The sequence below is a fragment of the Sphaeramia orbicularis genome, chromosome 1 (assembly GCF_902148855.1).
Source record: "Sphaeramia orbicularis chromosome 1, fSphaOr1.1, whole genome shotgun sequence".
Taxonomy (NCBI): domain Eukaryota; kingdom Metazoa; phylum Chordata; class Actinopteri; order Kurtiformes; family Apogonidae; genus Sphaeramia; species Sphaeramia orbicularis.
Genome location: NC_043957.1, coordinates 26,244,872 through 26,262,478, shown reverse-complemented (window position 1 = coordinate 26,262,478; position 17,607 = coordinate 26,244,872). Strand labels below are relative to the sequence as shown.

Here is a 17,607-nt window from a genome sequence, read left to right as displayed (position 1 = left end):
AAAAGCTGGTTCAGACATTTTAGTCCATTATCGGATTTCTTTCGAAGTACGTACATACATAGTGATGGTAGACTCAAACTTGCAGTCATTGTCTTTAACTCACATTTGACTATGTAACTTCCGTTTTCTACAACTTTAATTGTTTTTACACATGTACAGTTGGAAAAGAACTAAATAAATCAGATCATCAGATATACATGCAGGAAGACATCAGAGTATTGGGGACAAATCCAGGTGTGTTAATCCGATTTTTCATAATCAGATTACTGCTGTTATCTGATAAAACATATCAGATTATACCATTTACATGATCACTAATAATCTGATAACTCCAGAAATTGGATAATGATCAGCGTATCAGTGTGCATGTTGATAGAAAAAATCTCTGAAAGAAAAGACATAGTCGCTGTTTTCTCGTATCAAAAAGCCTTTACTTGCACCAAGGAATTAAATGCATACAGCAGTTGCAGCAGTTGACTGACGAGCTCAAAGGACTGTAGCTCTTTTTACAGAGTAAAAAATTGTCACACCCAACAATAACCATAACAATATCTGCATGTGTGTGTGTGTAGTGCTAATGTTGTGACTTTGTCTTACAGAAACAATTCCTGCTCTGGGCTCAGACGCTTCATGGGGCAGATCATGATGTTCGCACAACAACGAGGAGTCATTACAAACATAAAGCACATACACAGAAATAATCTAACCCACAATTCATAATGTATTTTTCCATCACATGTAAACAGGCTCAGTGATCCCTACAACATAATAAAAACACAGAGATCTACGTCTGTGGCCAGGAATTAAGTTTCCTAACATTTATAGAATGCGAAACACCCCCTCATGCCTAAACAACAGCATTTAAGTCAATTTCCACTCACTCCTACAGCATTTATGAACACAATACCATAAGAAAACTGTTGTTCAACTCCATCTGTTCTTAAAGTGGAACTATGTAACATTTTACAGTTTTGCTTTTCTTCGCTGTTTTTGTAGCATTTTTCTCTATAGAGCTCCCCCTACAGTTTCAAAGTACATGTTCACTGTTTTAAAACCCACACTGTCTCAGCAACACTGCACTTCCATCTAAATAACAACATAATAAGATACAGATTTATATTAGAAAAATATAAGATAGAAAGTAGCATGCAATTAAAAATAAGTGCAAACTAGAGATATGCTGTATGAAAGGGTAAAATTTGACAGCTATAAAAGTAGTATAAAAATGTGCAAATGTAACAGTGTAAACAACAGCCAATTTTACAAAGAGATCCCCTAAAAAAAGGCGAGATGGTGATTCCACCTTTTTTCCACCATTGACTGATTTCCACAGCCAAGCCAAAGGAGTAACAGAGGTGAGACAGGCTGGACTTTTATACAGTGGACCTGCATTCTGGAATCAAAGGGGCAGTGACACAGTGCAGCATATAGAGCACAAATGGAGACATCGGCATGGACTCTGCGGCAGCTACATGCCACGGGTCCCATGGCTTCATGCCATGGGTGAAAATGGCATGTACCCGTCGCACCCGTGGCACGAAGCCACAGCATCTGGGGTGGCTGCCACAGAATCCAGGCCAGTGCCTCCATACTGTCTCTCACGCACGGGGGTCGCCGTCATCAAAATGTCACACCTTGGTTGCAGAACGAGAGGTGTTTCTTTTACATAGCGTTCTGCAATCATGATTCCACCTTTATCATGGCTCTGTTACTACCTCCAGAGGAGTTACAATGCCTCAAAAAAGGTGGGACCAAATGATCCCACCATTTCATTTACAAAGACGTCATTCCGGAATAAAGGTGAAATATTCCTGTACAGAGGTGCTAATGTAAACATACATGTAACAGTGTAAACAGTGCAGATGCATAGGTAACATTCAGCAGTTAGCGCCATGTATTTCTGGTGAATATGCACGGACGCTGTCTTTTCTATCTGGTTTTGGAGTTTACTGAATAAATCACCCAAAGTGCCTGACAGACAGAGGACACAAAAGAGTAACAGCAGACAGAAAAAAACAGATAGTAACACTAGAAAAGCACTCGGAGAGCACAGACCTCCGCCAAGGCAGATCAGTAAGGAACAACCGTATATGTCATTTCTAAGCTGCTTCATTGTCAAATAAAAGTCAGTCATCAAATAATGTCAGTCTGTAAAAACAAAGGTCACACAACCACACAGTGAAGCAACACTACCAGTGCAGATTCTGAGCTTATCTTTTTAACACTAGTACAGCTCCCACACACTATTTACTTGTTTTTTGGCAGCTTCTATTAATATAACTCCCTGTAGCTGTTTCTATCTGCTTCTGTGAAAATAAAAGTATTATAGCTCCCAAGTGCCTAAAGTGTGAAAAAAGACAAAACACGCATGAGAGCGTTTGATGCTAAAACCATTCAACTCAGTCCTCTCAGTTAATTTCTGATACTCTGTGGGTGTTATCAGAGGATATAGAACAAAATATATCTGATGCAAATAATAGATATAAAAAAAAACAACCAGAGCAGTGACACGAGGGACAATTAAAGCTATAAGCGCAGTTGTTTTGGGGGAAAAAAAAAACAGGGTTGTACAAGCTCTTTTTAAAATTTTATTCTTATCTGGTCGTTACAAAATCTACTAGCACGCGTTTTAATGATGGTCATCCCCATTAAAAGTAGCAGAATCATGGGGCTCTATTTTTGAGCTGTATATGAAGAATACATCCCAGTCATGAATGGTTCTATTCCGACCAAAGCAGTTCACTAACGATCAGCTGAATGAGGATCTGCAGCGAGGACGAGCAGATCATATGTGGTCTGAAATAAGCATAGGGACATAAATGTAAAGGATTATTCTGACCGTAAAAATAAATTGCCCTCTAATTTTCTGTATTTTTTTGAATACTTAATCTGTATGTCATTCTTTTTTGTGGTTGTAATCTGAATATAAATTTGAAATTTTGTATGATTTTAGAGTGACTTTACTAAAATGTTGATAATATCTAAAAAAAAAAAAAAAAAATTATAATAATAATAACAATTATTAGCAATTAGCAATAACACTGGTCTATAAGGAAAATGCTTCCAGAATAAAAGTAATGAAATTTTACCACATCAGAGTCACTGATAAAGAAAAATCAAGTAAAAAATGCTGGTTGGCTGAACTTTCCAAGATACAGCCTTGGGTCAAAATGTGAAACTCAAGAATTAACGAGAGAATGGGTTTGACTCAAAAGGAATATTTGTCTCAGAGCTACAAAATCTACTTCAAAACACTGTCTGCACATTAGAATACATTCACTTTACAGGTTCTATTTAGTGGAATATTTATAAAACTATTATATAAATGTACGAGGGCCCTTCAATAAGTTCATGGCCTCACCCAGAACAGAACAACACAGACTGATAATTTATATTTTATTTTTCAACATAATCTCCATTTACAGCAATGCACTTGGTCCATCGATGTTCAAGCATCACTATCCCATCACGAAAGAATGTAACATCCTGTATTATAACAACCAGTATTTCTGGGTGAGGCCATGAACTTATTGAACAGCCCTCGTACATAAACCAATATATATGTGTAATAACAATCTTATACCTTGAAAACATCAGCAAACCGGCACTTTTGTCATTTATTTTCCAATTAATCTTATTAAAATACGTAACATTTAGCACATTTAATGTCTGAAGCAAATCATTTCTAAAAAACTGTAGACCAGTGTAATTAAAGCCAAGGCTAATTTCCATCTTTAGTCCCCACATAAAACAACACAGTTCATGTAAAAAATTGCATAAAACAGAACAGTCCGGTGTACTCATTCAACAGACAAAAAAAACCACATTATTCATTTATGATACATTGTACACAGCACACACACACACACACACACACACTTTCAGAGTGCCAATTTGCTGTTATTTGCTGTTTGTTTCAGATGAAGGATATAAACCCATTTGTAAAATACTGGGAAATTAAACATAGACATATTGTGAAACCGGCTCTCATTTGTACCAAACCCCTCACTATCTTTGCATTCACACACACAAAAACCAGAGGATAATTCCCTTTTGTTACTACAGCACACTACAATAGCATTACGACTCCGACCGCTATGGTTTCCCCTGTCTGTCTCATTATCTGAATTATTTGAAAGAACAGAACACTCAAGGCTAATGAGCATCAGTGGCGCTGTATCATCTGCCCCTCCCCTCCTTGGCCTCATATGCTGAATAAACCCCACACGAAGACACAGAAACACAAACAAATACAGAATGAAACACACATAAAGCATGGATGTCCGAGATCAGGGGTGTCAAACTCATTTTGGTTCAGGGGCCACATTTAGCTAAATTTCATCTGATGTGGGCCGAACCAGTAAAATAATAACATAATAATATATAAATAATGTCAACTCCAAACTTTTCTCTGTTTTAGAGCGGAAAAAGCAAATTTACATTATGAAAAGGTTTACTTCTACAAACTATCCTTTCAAAAGATATGAATAACATGAACAAACTGAAAAAATAAGTGTAATTTTAACAATATTATGCCTCAGTTTATTATTTACACATGTGCATTATAACTTACAGATCACAGTGGATCTACAAACCCACAAAACATTCAATAACAGGCAGAATATTGTTAAAACTGTACTTACTTCTCTTAAGATATTTCAGGTTGTTCATATTTGTTCAGGTTATTCACATTTTTTGCGAAATTATACTTTGTTTAAGTGTAAATACATGAAAATATTTACATTTACAAAGAGAAACATTTGGAGTTGTCATTATTTATATGTTATTATGATAGTGTTTTACCGGTCCTGCCCACTTGAGACTGAATTGGTCTGAATGTGGAACCTGAACTAAAAGGATTGCAAATATCTTTGCGTAATTTTTGCATTTCACAAATTCATCCCAAGGGCCGAACTGGACCCTTGGGCAGGCAGGATTTGGCCCCCGGGCCGCATGTTTGACACCTGTGTCCTAGATGAAGAGTTCTAACCTGCGGTTCATCAAAGGACATTCACTTTTTTGGTTACCTATGTAAGATTTATGCCCTTCTATCTGTACATGACTCTGAAAAACAATCAGAGGTAAGAGTGGTGATTCTTTATCAATAAAAGTCCTAAAGATGGTTATTAATATGACAAAAATTCTAAAATACAACTGCTGATGAAGACCATGAGATCTGGCACAGTGTTACAGAATTAATAAGTAGACCACAGTACATTCAGCACGACATCTGTAATAATCCTCATGTTTTTTAATCTCTAGAGTTAATTAAGTTGATAAATAAAGTAATTAAATTGATAAATGATTGTGTGAAAAGGGTGAAATAAAAACCAGCTTGCGCATACTCGATGGAATATTAGTTGCTTCCACAGTTATCTATTTTAAAGAAGATTTTTTTTCATATTTTTAGGTATGTGTGGAAATAAATGTATTAACAATAAACAGAGGAGCATGGGAAGTGTTCAAGAACATGAGGACTAAGAAAATTAAGATGAAATGGGTGGAAACTCCCACATGTTAGAACTGATCCTTATTAACGTCTGAGAGAAAATTAATGACAGGAAGAGCAGATTGTGTTGGGAATGTAGGCGTTTCTCTGACCAGAAACTGAAAAATCACTGCCAGAAGCTCCACACTGGAACTGAGATGAGTCCAACTGATGACTTTTTTTGTGTTTTAAAGATGCTACTGTACTTTTTATTAGTCATTTACTTTGGTGTTACTTTATTTTTTCTCACCACTTTGTTAGTAACACTAAGTTTACATAAGAGAATGTACAAAAGCCACCAAATTCATTCTTGTGTCTTACAAGACCATTTCCTAATGTGGGGGCTGTGGATTTCACACCTCAGCCTTCATATCAGTAATTCTACCTGAGTTAATCCACCTTTTAATACTGATAGGATCGACTTCTGGATATTATAAACAAAAGACACTGATTCATTAATCTTCCGTTGGTCAATCTTTATTCACACAGCACTGGGAGACATGCAGCAAAGTTCTCCTCAAATCTTTGTTGTCTTTGTCCTTTTATACCTGATGACTTGGGTCTCCAAAATCCCTTGGCCTCCTTCCAGTCCATCATCTGGAACTGGATTTCATGCCTAATGATTTTACCCACATTCCTTTGGTTAACATACATATGTAAAGTTTAGTTCTGGCTACTTTGTCACCTCCACTCATCTCACACAGGAACTACCAACTTCACAAATACCAACACTAAACAAAAACTAGAAAAGCACTCGGAGAGCGCAGAGGCAGATCAGTCCCCCCCCCCCCCCATCACTGCCAAAATGTAATCATTTGTTCCTTGTGCCAGTGTCAACATTTCCTGAAAATTTCATGAAAATCCTTCTGTAACTTTTTGAGTTATCTTGCTAACAGACAAACAAACCTCACTGAAAACATAACCTCTGCCATTCCTTGGCTGAGGGAAAAAATAGAGCAGGACATTACACATCAGATAGGTACAGTATCTCACACAGTGAGAATGAATGTCATTACTACAGCTTCAAACCCAATGAACACCACTCAGCAGGTCTCCTTTTACTGCAGCCACAGCTGAACCACCTACATCACCTCGAACACAATCAGCAGCATTCACTGAATAAAACAAGAAAAACATACAAATATATGTAAGGGTAGAGACTGCGATCTGGTAGGATCGGCGATTCTACCAGTAGAAACTCCCATCAGAGTCTCTACTGGTAGAAACTCCGATCCTGCCAGTAGAAGGGTTAGGGTTCGGATTGGAGTTTCTACCAGTAGAGACTCTGATTGGAGTTTCTACTGGTAGAGACTACGATCGGAGTCTCTACTGGTAGAATCGCCGATCCTACCAGATCGCAGTCTCTACCCTGACATATGCATAAAATACTGTCATGACCAGGAAATTATAGTCCTGTTTTTCTTCTGTAAGTTATATTTTGGTAGTAGTTTGTTTGCCTGATTCTGTCAGCTGCTCCTGTTTGTCTGATTGTCTCCCCTCACCCTGATTGTTTCCACCTGTTTCCTATTACCTAGTGAGTATATACTGTCCTTGTCTACCTTCATCTCGTGCCAGTTTGTCTCACCTCCTTGTCAGGTCAGGTCTTGTATATTCCTTGATTCACGCATTTACATGTATGTTCTTTTGTCACTTTGTCCAAGTGAATTACTGTTTTCACTGAGTGGTATTGAGTTGCTTTCTTTTTTCCCAAGTTTTTTTCTCCTCTGTGAGTGATTTTGTATTCTTGTATTTTTGAACATTTTTGTTGATTGACTGATTTGAGGTTTTTTTTTTTCTGTTTTTTTTTTTTTTTTTTTTTTTTTTTGCCGCTGAGTGATGTGAGATATATATATACACACACACACACACACTTTTTTTTTTTTTTTTTTTTTTTTTTGGTACTTTAAAAATAAAGACAAATTTTAAGTTACTGTCTGGCAGTTGTGCATTTGGGTTCATTCCGTTTAATCGTGACTCAATGCATTATACGCACCAAAACCATGGCCTATTTCCTGGTATGTCTGTGACCAAATACATTCCTTCTCCTCTGTCAGCCCTTTTGAGTTGGGGAAAATGGCAATTAAATCTAAACCAATATCTTATTTATGTAACACCAGGGTCAGCAACCCTGGTCCGAGAGAGCCACCAACCTGCATGTTTTAGATGTATCCCTCTTCCAACACACCTGATTCAAATGATAAGCCTATCATCAAGCTCTGCAAAAGCCTGATAATGACCATCAGGTGTGCTGGAAGAGGCAAACATCTAAAACATGCAGGACAGTGGCTCTCTGGGACCAGGGTTGCTGACCCCTGATGTAACAGATGCAATCTGCCATCTGAACTTGCTCTTACTAACGTACTCTTTTACCATCCAATCAAATTATGTGAAAGTGCCTACGTTATTGTATACCTGCTAATCACCTCATGTGGCCAAGATGACATCAGACTGGCTGAAACATTAGGTTCATTGCAGTTTTTTTGAATCTCCAGAGGCTAAAGTGTGGATTCTGAGCTTCAAGGTAGATTTTTTTTTTTTTTTTTTTTTTTTTTACCCGGCAACACATGATGGTGAAATCTGATTGGACAAACACTCCAAGGCACACATACATGACTACAAGTAGTGCAAACAAGAGAAGAGATACAAAATAAAGGCAATAGACTATCGGGGAATAATTAAACACATCTAAATCAAACAAATGTGTAAATGTAGGTCAGTAATTCTGATTATTTAGGTCAGTTGAGAGGGCCTTGCTGACTCACTACCATCGCACAACTACTCACAAAAATTATTTCATGTGAAGGTGAAATGATTGTGATTTTACTTTGAGGTATTTCACATAAAATGAAACAAAGTGTGAATTCATTCCACTAAAATTCGGCTGTATCCATGTCCTTCCTTAGACCACTTTTGATTGGGTACTACATAATGGGAAGACCAGACAAGACCACTGGTGTTGGGTATATTCTCACCAAGTCCTTTTATCTTTTTTAAAGTCATCCAAATGCTTCCACTTGACCATTTTGCTGCTTCAAACATATTAACATCAAAGACTAAATGTTCACTTGCTGCCTAATATATCTCACCCACTGACAGGGGCCACTGTGATTAAATAAGCAATATTATTAGCACTTGTATCAGTGATCATAAGACACGTCCACCGATCGCAAAGACAGTTTTGTATGCTTATGTATGCAATGAGTGAGGGAAGCAAAGTAGAGAAAACAAGAAAAAAAGAAATATCCTACATAAAACATGAATTTATATATGTATATCTGCCCACATTCCAGGTGAAATTAACCCATAAAGACCCATGCTACTTTTGACTCAGTTCCCAAATGACTTTCTCTCTCTACTTAACCTTTCTTAAGTGATTTATCACCATTTATTATAACATTATCCTCTGTATTTTGCATTTTTTTCAGTGTAACTTATGTATTTTCCTATATTTAATTCACTGAACATGTAGATGTTCATAAAAGCTCATATTAAAATTAAGGGGTTTTGTATCAGCAACAGAGAAAACCGAAGAATGGGTGACTTTTCCAAAAAACATCATTAACTGAACGTAAAACCAAGTATCTCCATTCACTGTCATTGATCCACCTCCATGGGTTTTACTGGTGAATCAATGTTGTAGAAGATGACAGTGTTTCCATGTTCACTACGGAGCCTCTGAACGTCCAAATAGGTCATATCTGATGACCATGAAAAGATGACAAACTGTATTTTATACCAATTATTTACATGTTTTGATATGATTAGTGGATCAACAGGTATTAAACAGCTTAGATCAGTAGATGGTTTTGGTCACCAGTGGCTGTTTGGGTCTTTATGGGTTAAGTAATACCTTTGTTTTGCATCCACATTTTACTCATAGGTCGTTTGTCTGGACAGGAGGATGGATCTGGGCAGGTGGGACTGAGGAGGGCTAAGAATAGGGAGAAGGAGGGGGTAGAGCAACATTGTGTTTTTGTTGATATTACAATAAAGCTTCTAGTTAACCTGCCAGAATGCCAAAGTTATTTTCCATCGGAGCTGCTCATGAAAGGATATAAGAGGGAGTTGTGGTCAAACCAGTTTCTAAGCATTCTTTGGTCATTAATGCACAATCTATTTGCCAGTCAAATATTTATGGGTTGGGCTTATGAGCAGCTGCTAGGCTAATCTAAATATGCCGCCAACAGAAGTTCACTCTTACCTGTGTTTCTTGGGCAAGACATAAAAAGAGATGTAAAAGAGATGTTGAATCTTAATGACTTTAACCTGGTTCAAAAAAGTAAAAAAAAAAATAATAATAATACAAATGCTATTGATCTGAAGCACAAAATCACCACAAAAAGATGCAGAATTTGAGCAAATCAATAAGAAAGTCCAGATTTACAGCAGCAAAGCACACAATGATAATAATAATAATCATAATGGATTTATATATATATATATATATATATATACAGTACAGGCCAAAAGTTTGGACACACCTTCTCATTCTTTGCATTTTCTTTATTTTCATGACTATTTACATTGTAGATTCTCACTGAAGGCATCAGAACTATGAATGAACACATGTGGAATTATGTACTTAACAAAAAAGTGTGAAATAACTGAAAACATATCTTATATTCTAGTTTCTTCAAAGTAGCCACCCTTAGCTCTTATGACTGTTTTGCACACTCTTGCCATTCTCTTGATGAGCTTCAAGAGGTAGTCACCTGAAATGGTTTCCTAACAGTCTTGAAGAAGTTCCCAGAGATGCTTAGCACTTGTTGGCCCTTTTGCCTTCACTCTGCGGTCCAGCTCACCCCAAACCATCTCGATTGGGTTCAGGTCCGGTGACTGTGGAGGCCAGGTCATCTGGTGCAGCACTCCATCACTCTCCTTCTTGGTCAAATATCCCTCACACAGCCTGGAGGTGTGTTTGGGGTCATTGTCCTGTTGAAACATAAATGATGGTCCAACTAAACGCAAACCGGATGGAATGGCATGTCACTTCAGGATGCTGTGGTAGCCATGCTGATTCAGGTTGCCTTCAATCTTGAATAAATCCCCAACAGCGTCACCAGCAAAGCACCCCCACACCATCACACCTCCCCCTCCATGCTTCACGGTGGGAACCAGGCATGTAACATCCATCCGTTCACCTTTTCTGCGTCGCACAAAGACACGGCGGTTGGATCCAAAGATCTCAAATTTGGACTCATCAGACCAAAGCACAGATTTCCACCGGTCTAATGTCCATTCCTTGGGTTTCTTGGCCCAAATAAATCTCTTCTGTTTGTTGCCTCTCCTGAGCAGTGGTTTCCTAGCAGCTATTTGACCATGAAGGCCTGATTCACGCAGTCTCCTCTTAACAGTTGTTGTAGAGATGTGTCTGCTGCTAGAGCTCTGTGTGGTATTCATCTGGTCTCTAATCTGAGCTGCTGTTAATTTGCGATTTCTGAGGCTGGTGACTCAGATGAACTTATCTTCAGCATCAGAGGTGACTCTTGGTCTTCCTTTCCTGGGGCGGTCCTCATGTGAGCCAGTTTCGTTGGAGCGCTTGATGGTTTTTGCGACTGCACTTGGGGACACATTCAAAGTTTTTGAAATTTTCTAGACTGACTGACCTTCATTTCTTAAAGTAATGATGGTCACTCGTTTGTCTTTACTTAGCTGATTGGTTCTCGCCATAATATGCATTCTAACAGTTGTCCAATAGGGCTGTCAGCTGTGCATCAACCTGACTTCTGCACAACACAACTGATGGTCCCAACCCCATCAATAAGGCAAGAAATTCCACTAAGTAACCCTGACAAGGCACAGCTATGAAGTGGAAACCATTTCAGGTGACTACCTCTTGATGCTCATCAAGAGAATGCCAAGGGTGTGCAAGGCAGTCATCAGAGCTAAGGGTGGCTACTTTGAAGAAACTAGAATATAAGAGATGTTTTCAGTTATTTCACACTTTTTTGTTAAGTACATAATTCCACATGTGTTCATTCATAGTTTTGATGCCTTCAGTGAGAATCTACAATGTAAATAGTCATGAAAATAAAGAAAATGCGAAGAATGAGAAGGTGTGTCCAAACTTTTGGCCTGTACTGTATATATATATAGCACTTTTCTATGAACAGATACTCGAAGCGCGTCAGTGGATCCATTATTCATTCACTCACACATTCTCACTCTGGTGGTGGCAAACTTGAACTACATAGGCTGACAGTAGCGTAGCTGCCATTTCGCAACCACCACCAAACATTCATATGCATTCATACACCAGTGTGAGTAGCACCACTGGAAGCAAGGAGGGTGAGGTGTCTTGCCCAAGGACACAACAGCACATAATTAAAATGTACTTTAAGTTTGAAAAGAAGTAGCCATTATGCTTTAAGATACAGTGTTTTATATTAAATGTGATGTTTTGGATTCATTTTAGTGCTGCATTAATGTGTATTTTACGTTTTACTGCTGCACATATTTAAAGTTGAGGTCATTTGGAGGACTTTCTTAATTGTTTGTAGTTTATTCTACAGTGATGCATCATATATACAGGGTGGGGAAGCAAAATTTACAATGAACATTTAGTTGTTTTTTCTCAGCAGGCACTACATCAATTGTTTTGAAACCAAACATATATTGATGTCATAATCATACCTAACACTATTATCCATACCTTTTCAGAAACTTTTGCCCATATGAGTAATCAGGAAAGCAAACGTCAAAGAGTGTGTGATTTGCTGAATGCACTCGTCACACCAAAGGAGATTTCAAAAATAGTTGGAGTGTCCATAAAGACTGTTTATAATGTAAAGAAGAGAATGACTATGAGCAAAACTATTATGAGAAAGTCTGGAAGATACTATTAAAGAAGAATGGGAGAAGTTGTCACCCGAATATTTGAGGAACACTTGCGCAAGTTTCAGGAAGCGTGTGAAGGCAGTTATTGAGAAAGAAGGAGGACACATAGAATAAAAACATTTTCTATTATGTAAATTTTCTTGTGGCAAATAAATTCTCATGACTTTCAATAAACTAATTGGTCATACACTGTCTTTCAATCCCTGCCTCAAAATAATGTAAATTTTGCTTCCCCACCCTGTATATCAGATTTATAAGATCATCAATGTATGTAATAACCATATATCTCTATAAAGTTAACTTCACAAACTTAAAAAAATACAGGCCTTGTGTTTTGGTATCGGTATTGCCTAAGAATTTGGCCATCAATGCCTTCCTCATGACATTGCATTTTCCACCTAACTCAATATTTTAATAGAATTAGACCAGTGAAATTGTTTAATCACCAGTAACAATACGTTTTAGAGATGATAATTATCCAGAATTTGGCTCCTATAGTGGCCCATAATAATATCAGGCTTTTAACTCATTACAGACTTCGAAGGAAAGTTATAGTTCAGTAAGCCTCGGTTACTTTAAGGTTCAGCTTCAGTTTTTACTGATTCATTCCTTTGAGTTTGATCCAGATTTTTTTTTTTTTTTAATTGTTTATTCCATGAGTCAGAAATAGTATATTTCCAACAGAACAGTGATTTTTTTAAGTGTTGAGGTGATAATAGGAGAATAATCAGTTATAGATTTTCCTGTTAAAAACAGGTCATTAAGTTTTTACACAAAAAAACAACACATTCGGAGATTCCTGGTTTTTACAGGACTAGGGTGAGAAGAAACAAATCTAAACTAAAGTTGCAAAACAATGTAATGGATTAAAAAGTACACTACATACTTGTAATAGTACTTAGTAATAGTCCATCACTATTAACCTAGTACAGGTGGGAACTGTATTTTGTCCCCCATTTCATTTATGTATTTATTTGCTTTTTAGTTTATCTTAACCTGGATCTCACCAACTGTCATATGCATGTTCTGTGCTGACTGTAATTCCTTGTAAATGCTGTTTCTCAAGATCTATAAATATGAAATTCAACTGCTATGACTTACTATTGTAAGTATGTAGTGCACTTTTTACTCCACTACAATGTTTCACAACTTTAGATTTTTTTTTTTCTTCTCACCCTAGTCCAGTAAAAACCAGGAATCTCCAAATATGTTGCTTTTTTGTGTAAAAACTTAACAATTACATGTTTTTAACAGGAAAAACTATAACTGATTATTCTCCCATTGTCACCTCAACACTTAAAAAAATGAATCACTGTTCTGTTTGAAAAGGTACTTTCTGACTCATGGAATAAACTATAAATAAATAAATCTGGATCAAACTCAAAGGAATGAATCAGCAAATACTGACGCTGAACCTTAAAGTAACCGAGGCTTACTGAGCTATAACTTTCCTTCGAAGTCTGTTATGAGCCTGATATTATTATGGGCCACTATAGGAGCCAAATTCTGGATAATTATCATCTCTAAAATGTATTGTTACTGCTGATTAAACAATTTCACTGGTCTAATTCTATTAAAATATTGAGTTAGGTGGAAAATGTAATGTCATGAGGAAGGCACTGATGGCCAAATTCTTAGGCAATACCGATACCAAAACACAAGGCCTGTTTTTTTAAGTTTGTGAAGTTAACTTTATAGAGATACATGCTTGTTAGATACATTGATGATCTTATAAATCTGATATAGATATGATGCATTGCTGTAGAATCAACTACAAACAACTGAGGAAGTCCTCCAAATGACCTCAACTTTAAACATGTACAGCAGTAAAATACACATTAACACAGCACTAAAATGAATGCAAAACATCACATTTAATATTAAAACACTGCATCTTAAAGTGTAATGGCTACTTCTTTTCAAACTTTAAGTACCTTTTAATTATGATTGTTGTTTTCTCAGGGTTGAAATGATCATACTTACTTATTTCTCATTCTCTTTTCTTCTGATACCACAAGGAAATACAATATGTGCACAGTCCTAAAAGCTTCACAAAAAACTGAACTAAACACATTGTAAAGGTTAAAGTCACTATTTAATGTGACCTCTGACCCCATGACAAGAAGCAGTAGAAACTGTTAGGAACATCTGACATGAGTTGAATGAAACCAGGTATAAAACATTAGAAAATGAATGTTATAAATCTCATACTGTCTGAACAAAGAGGTTAAATACATGCAAATGGAGTACATGCTAACTCCTACAACTGCGGTTTATGGAAACTGTTTTCCTGTTGTTCATACTTCCCAAATATCCAAATTGGATCTAAATACAGTGACTGACAAATACACGTGTGGACATGAGAAAGTGAATAAACCAACAAACCTAATGTTGGACTAGGACATTTGTACAGTACTGTGTGTATATATATATATGATTTTTTTTCCTCAACTATATCATCAATTGCCCACAGCACTTAAAAAAGAACTGAACAAAATCGTTAGATAGATAGGTTAATATTTTAAAATATCTTTGTAGTTATTTAGAACATCTGAATTTATTAGATTACAATGTAAATTGTCTTTTTCATCACATGTCTAAGGGTAGATAGGTAAATATATTATATTTCAAAATATGTTTGTAGTTATTTAGAACATTTTAATTTATTAAAGATTATAATGTAATTTGTGTCTCTTTTCACATGTTTAAGGGCCCCCATTTATAAGCTGAGGACTGCTTCTGGAGTGTCCTATTACAAAATGTGTCTTGTAAAATGAATTGTCGATTTTGACTGTTTGTAAAAATTCTGTAATAACCTGATTGATTGATTGATTGATTGATTGACTGATTGATTGACTGATTGATTGATTGATTGATTGATTGATTGATTGATTGATTGAACCGTACAGTTATTGACCACGTCACCCTACCTCACTTCAGACATCTAAATGGGCCTACATCTGTGACACAAAACTTTTTATTTCTTGACTATTTTTAGAGACAGTCCTTTTTTGCTTTGAATTCTGGGTAAATGAACACTATTTTAAACAACAACACAAAAAGATAAGGCAGGTCATTACTTTACTAAAACAACATGTTGAATTATGACTTTCAGGTTTTAACTACAAAAAATTTTCTTATATTAAAGGAACTGCACAGCATGACATTTGTTGTTGTGAAATGTGAAAGATCTGAATACTTATTCCACCACTGCTGGCATTGTTTTGTTCGGCTAATTTTCTTTGCCCTTTGTTGGAAATCACAAATAAAGTTACACATTTACAGACATCTGCTGGCACAATATTAGTATTTAATGTCCATAACATGTTTCGGGGAAGAAAAAAAAAAGCTTTGTTTTTTTCATTAAAGCCAGCAGTTTTAGATATTAGTGTGAACATAATTTGACAGTGACTGTTAGATTAAAAATAGAAATTAGTGCTAAATTCCCAAAGCGACCTGCAGAAGTTGTCACAGTTGGACTCACCGCCTCCGAAACCCAGCAGTCGGCGGATGTCTCTGGTGAACTTCATCAGCTGGTACCGTCCAACATTATCCACAGACACACAATAAACTAGCTTTAAACGATCATAGCCTCAACACAATACGTGCTTAGTCGTCATTTACCGCTGACATGCTGTCATAGATGCTTTGGGAGCGGTGACTTACACTGACGAGCCTTCTCTGCCTGTTCACTCACCGACCGTCAATCAAACTAACAGTCACCATAACGGGCGGGACTTCCGGTAAGAGCTTTTCACAATAAAACAAATACGAGTGGACGGTAAGGGTTCCGGTTATGACCTTCAAACTAAAATTAAACTGAACTATTTTTCTTAAGTTTTTTGGGGGTCTTTTTATGCACTTCATCACAGTAATTCTGTATTATTTGCTGTGATAAATCGCATAAGTTTATTATTATGAGCAAGAGTATCCTGCTCTTAACAGTCACCACAGCCAATAAAAACAAAATCTAAGTTAAATCAAAAATTAAAGGATGATGATGGTGGTGATAATAATAAATACACTAAGATATTTATTTTTATTGTTTATCTGTCCAAATAAAATTACAACATTTATTCTTGCTCTGATTGGAAAAACACAGGTATAGTCTACAACACACATGAGCACAAGATCCAGGAAAACATCCTTTTAAAGAAGCTGTAGAAGGTAGAATTATGTTACTGACTATGGTGGTCAGTGACTCCACTTAATTTTCAGGCACAATATTTCTCATCTGATGTGTAAGTTACTTACCATACATGTTGTCAACATACAGACTAGCTAATAAACTCACAAAACTGAGCAAAGGCCGTCCATATTAATATTTTTTCATCAGTAGCTAGATGGGTGTGATTTCAAAGTCAATATTGCATTTAACTCAATTGTATAAGTGATGTTTTCACAGCAATCTCACACCAGGTTGATGCATCCACTAGTGAAACAGTTTGCAGTTTTTATCAGAATGATTCTATTTTCAAAGACCCAGGATATGAGTCTGTCATGTCCTGTAAAATTATGAAGTTTACTATGATTCAAGCATTTATGTTTCATGTTTCAGTGGCTATTACTTTGCTTTGTCTCAGTCAGTATTTTTATCTGGAAGAGAATATTTATCACCCATCTATCTATTTATATCAGGTGACTCTGGGACGATGTACTGTTTACAATGTGGGATGTAAACAGATGGGGCCAAAAAAACAAAAAAAGAGAGTTAGCTTTTTTGAACATATATCCCTGATGCTCACCTGTTACATTTGCAGTGAGAGTCGCATCATGAAAGGATGCGTTATTATAGCATGCATTGTGTCAATGTCATGTACTGCCACCAGTTTCTTATATTTTATTTATTTATGTTTTTATTTATGTTTGGTTTTTTGACAAGAGAGTGGAAATATAAAAAGTCTAAGACATGTCTGTGTAAAACATGCATGCACATACATGTACACTCAGATAAATTTAGAATACAACTATTTTACACAATGAATCTTCCAAAGGAACATGAGGTGTCATGTGTTTCAATAATTTGTCGTATTTTGTTTGTTTTTGCCAGAATGTAAATATTTCCAATAAAAATGTGTAAAGTGGTGTTTCTTTATCCTTTTATTGTTAAAGAATTAATATCATTAGCAACTGATGGATCAAAGTATTAAAGACGAAAAAGGCCTGCAGTCCGTTGGCATGAACCTCCGACCAATAACTCTGGGTGTAATATTGATAGGCAGGTAGTTTAGCCAATAGCAGAAAGCAAAAATACTTATTTGGACCAATCCGCCGTCATCTCG

At 36.5% G+C, this 17,607-nt stretch overlaps 1 protein-coding gene across 1 annotated transcript in view; it reads right to left on the bottom strand.

The window, feature by feature from the left end:
• The window catches only part of LOC115418821 (uncharacterized), a 32,202-nt gene extending 16,180 nt beyond the window's left edge, over positions 1–16,022 (bottom strand). The window contains exon 1 of the mRNA XM_030133314.1: positions 15,810–16,022. Within this exon, the coding sequence (XP_029989174.1) occupies positions 15,810–15,855 (46 nt within the window). The 5' untranslated portion in view covers positions 15,856–16,022. The remainder of the gene's footprint in view (positions 1–15,809) is intronic.
• Between the last annotated feature and the right edge of the window lie 1,585 nt (positions 16,023–17,607).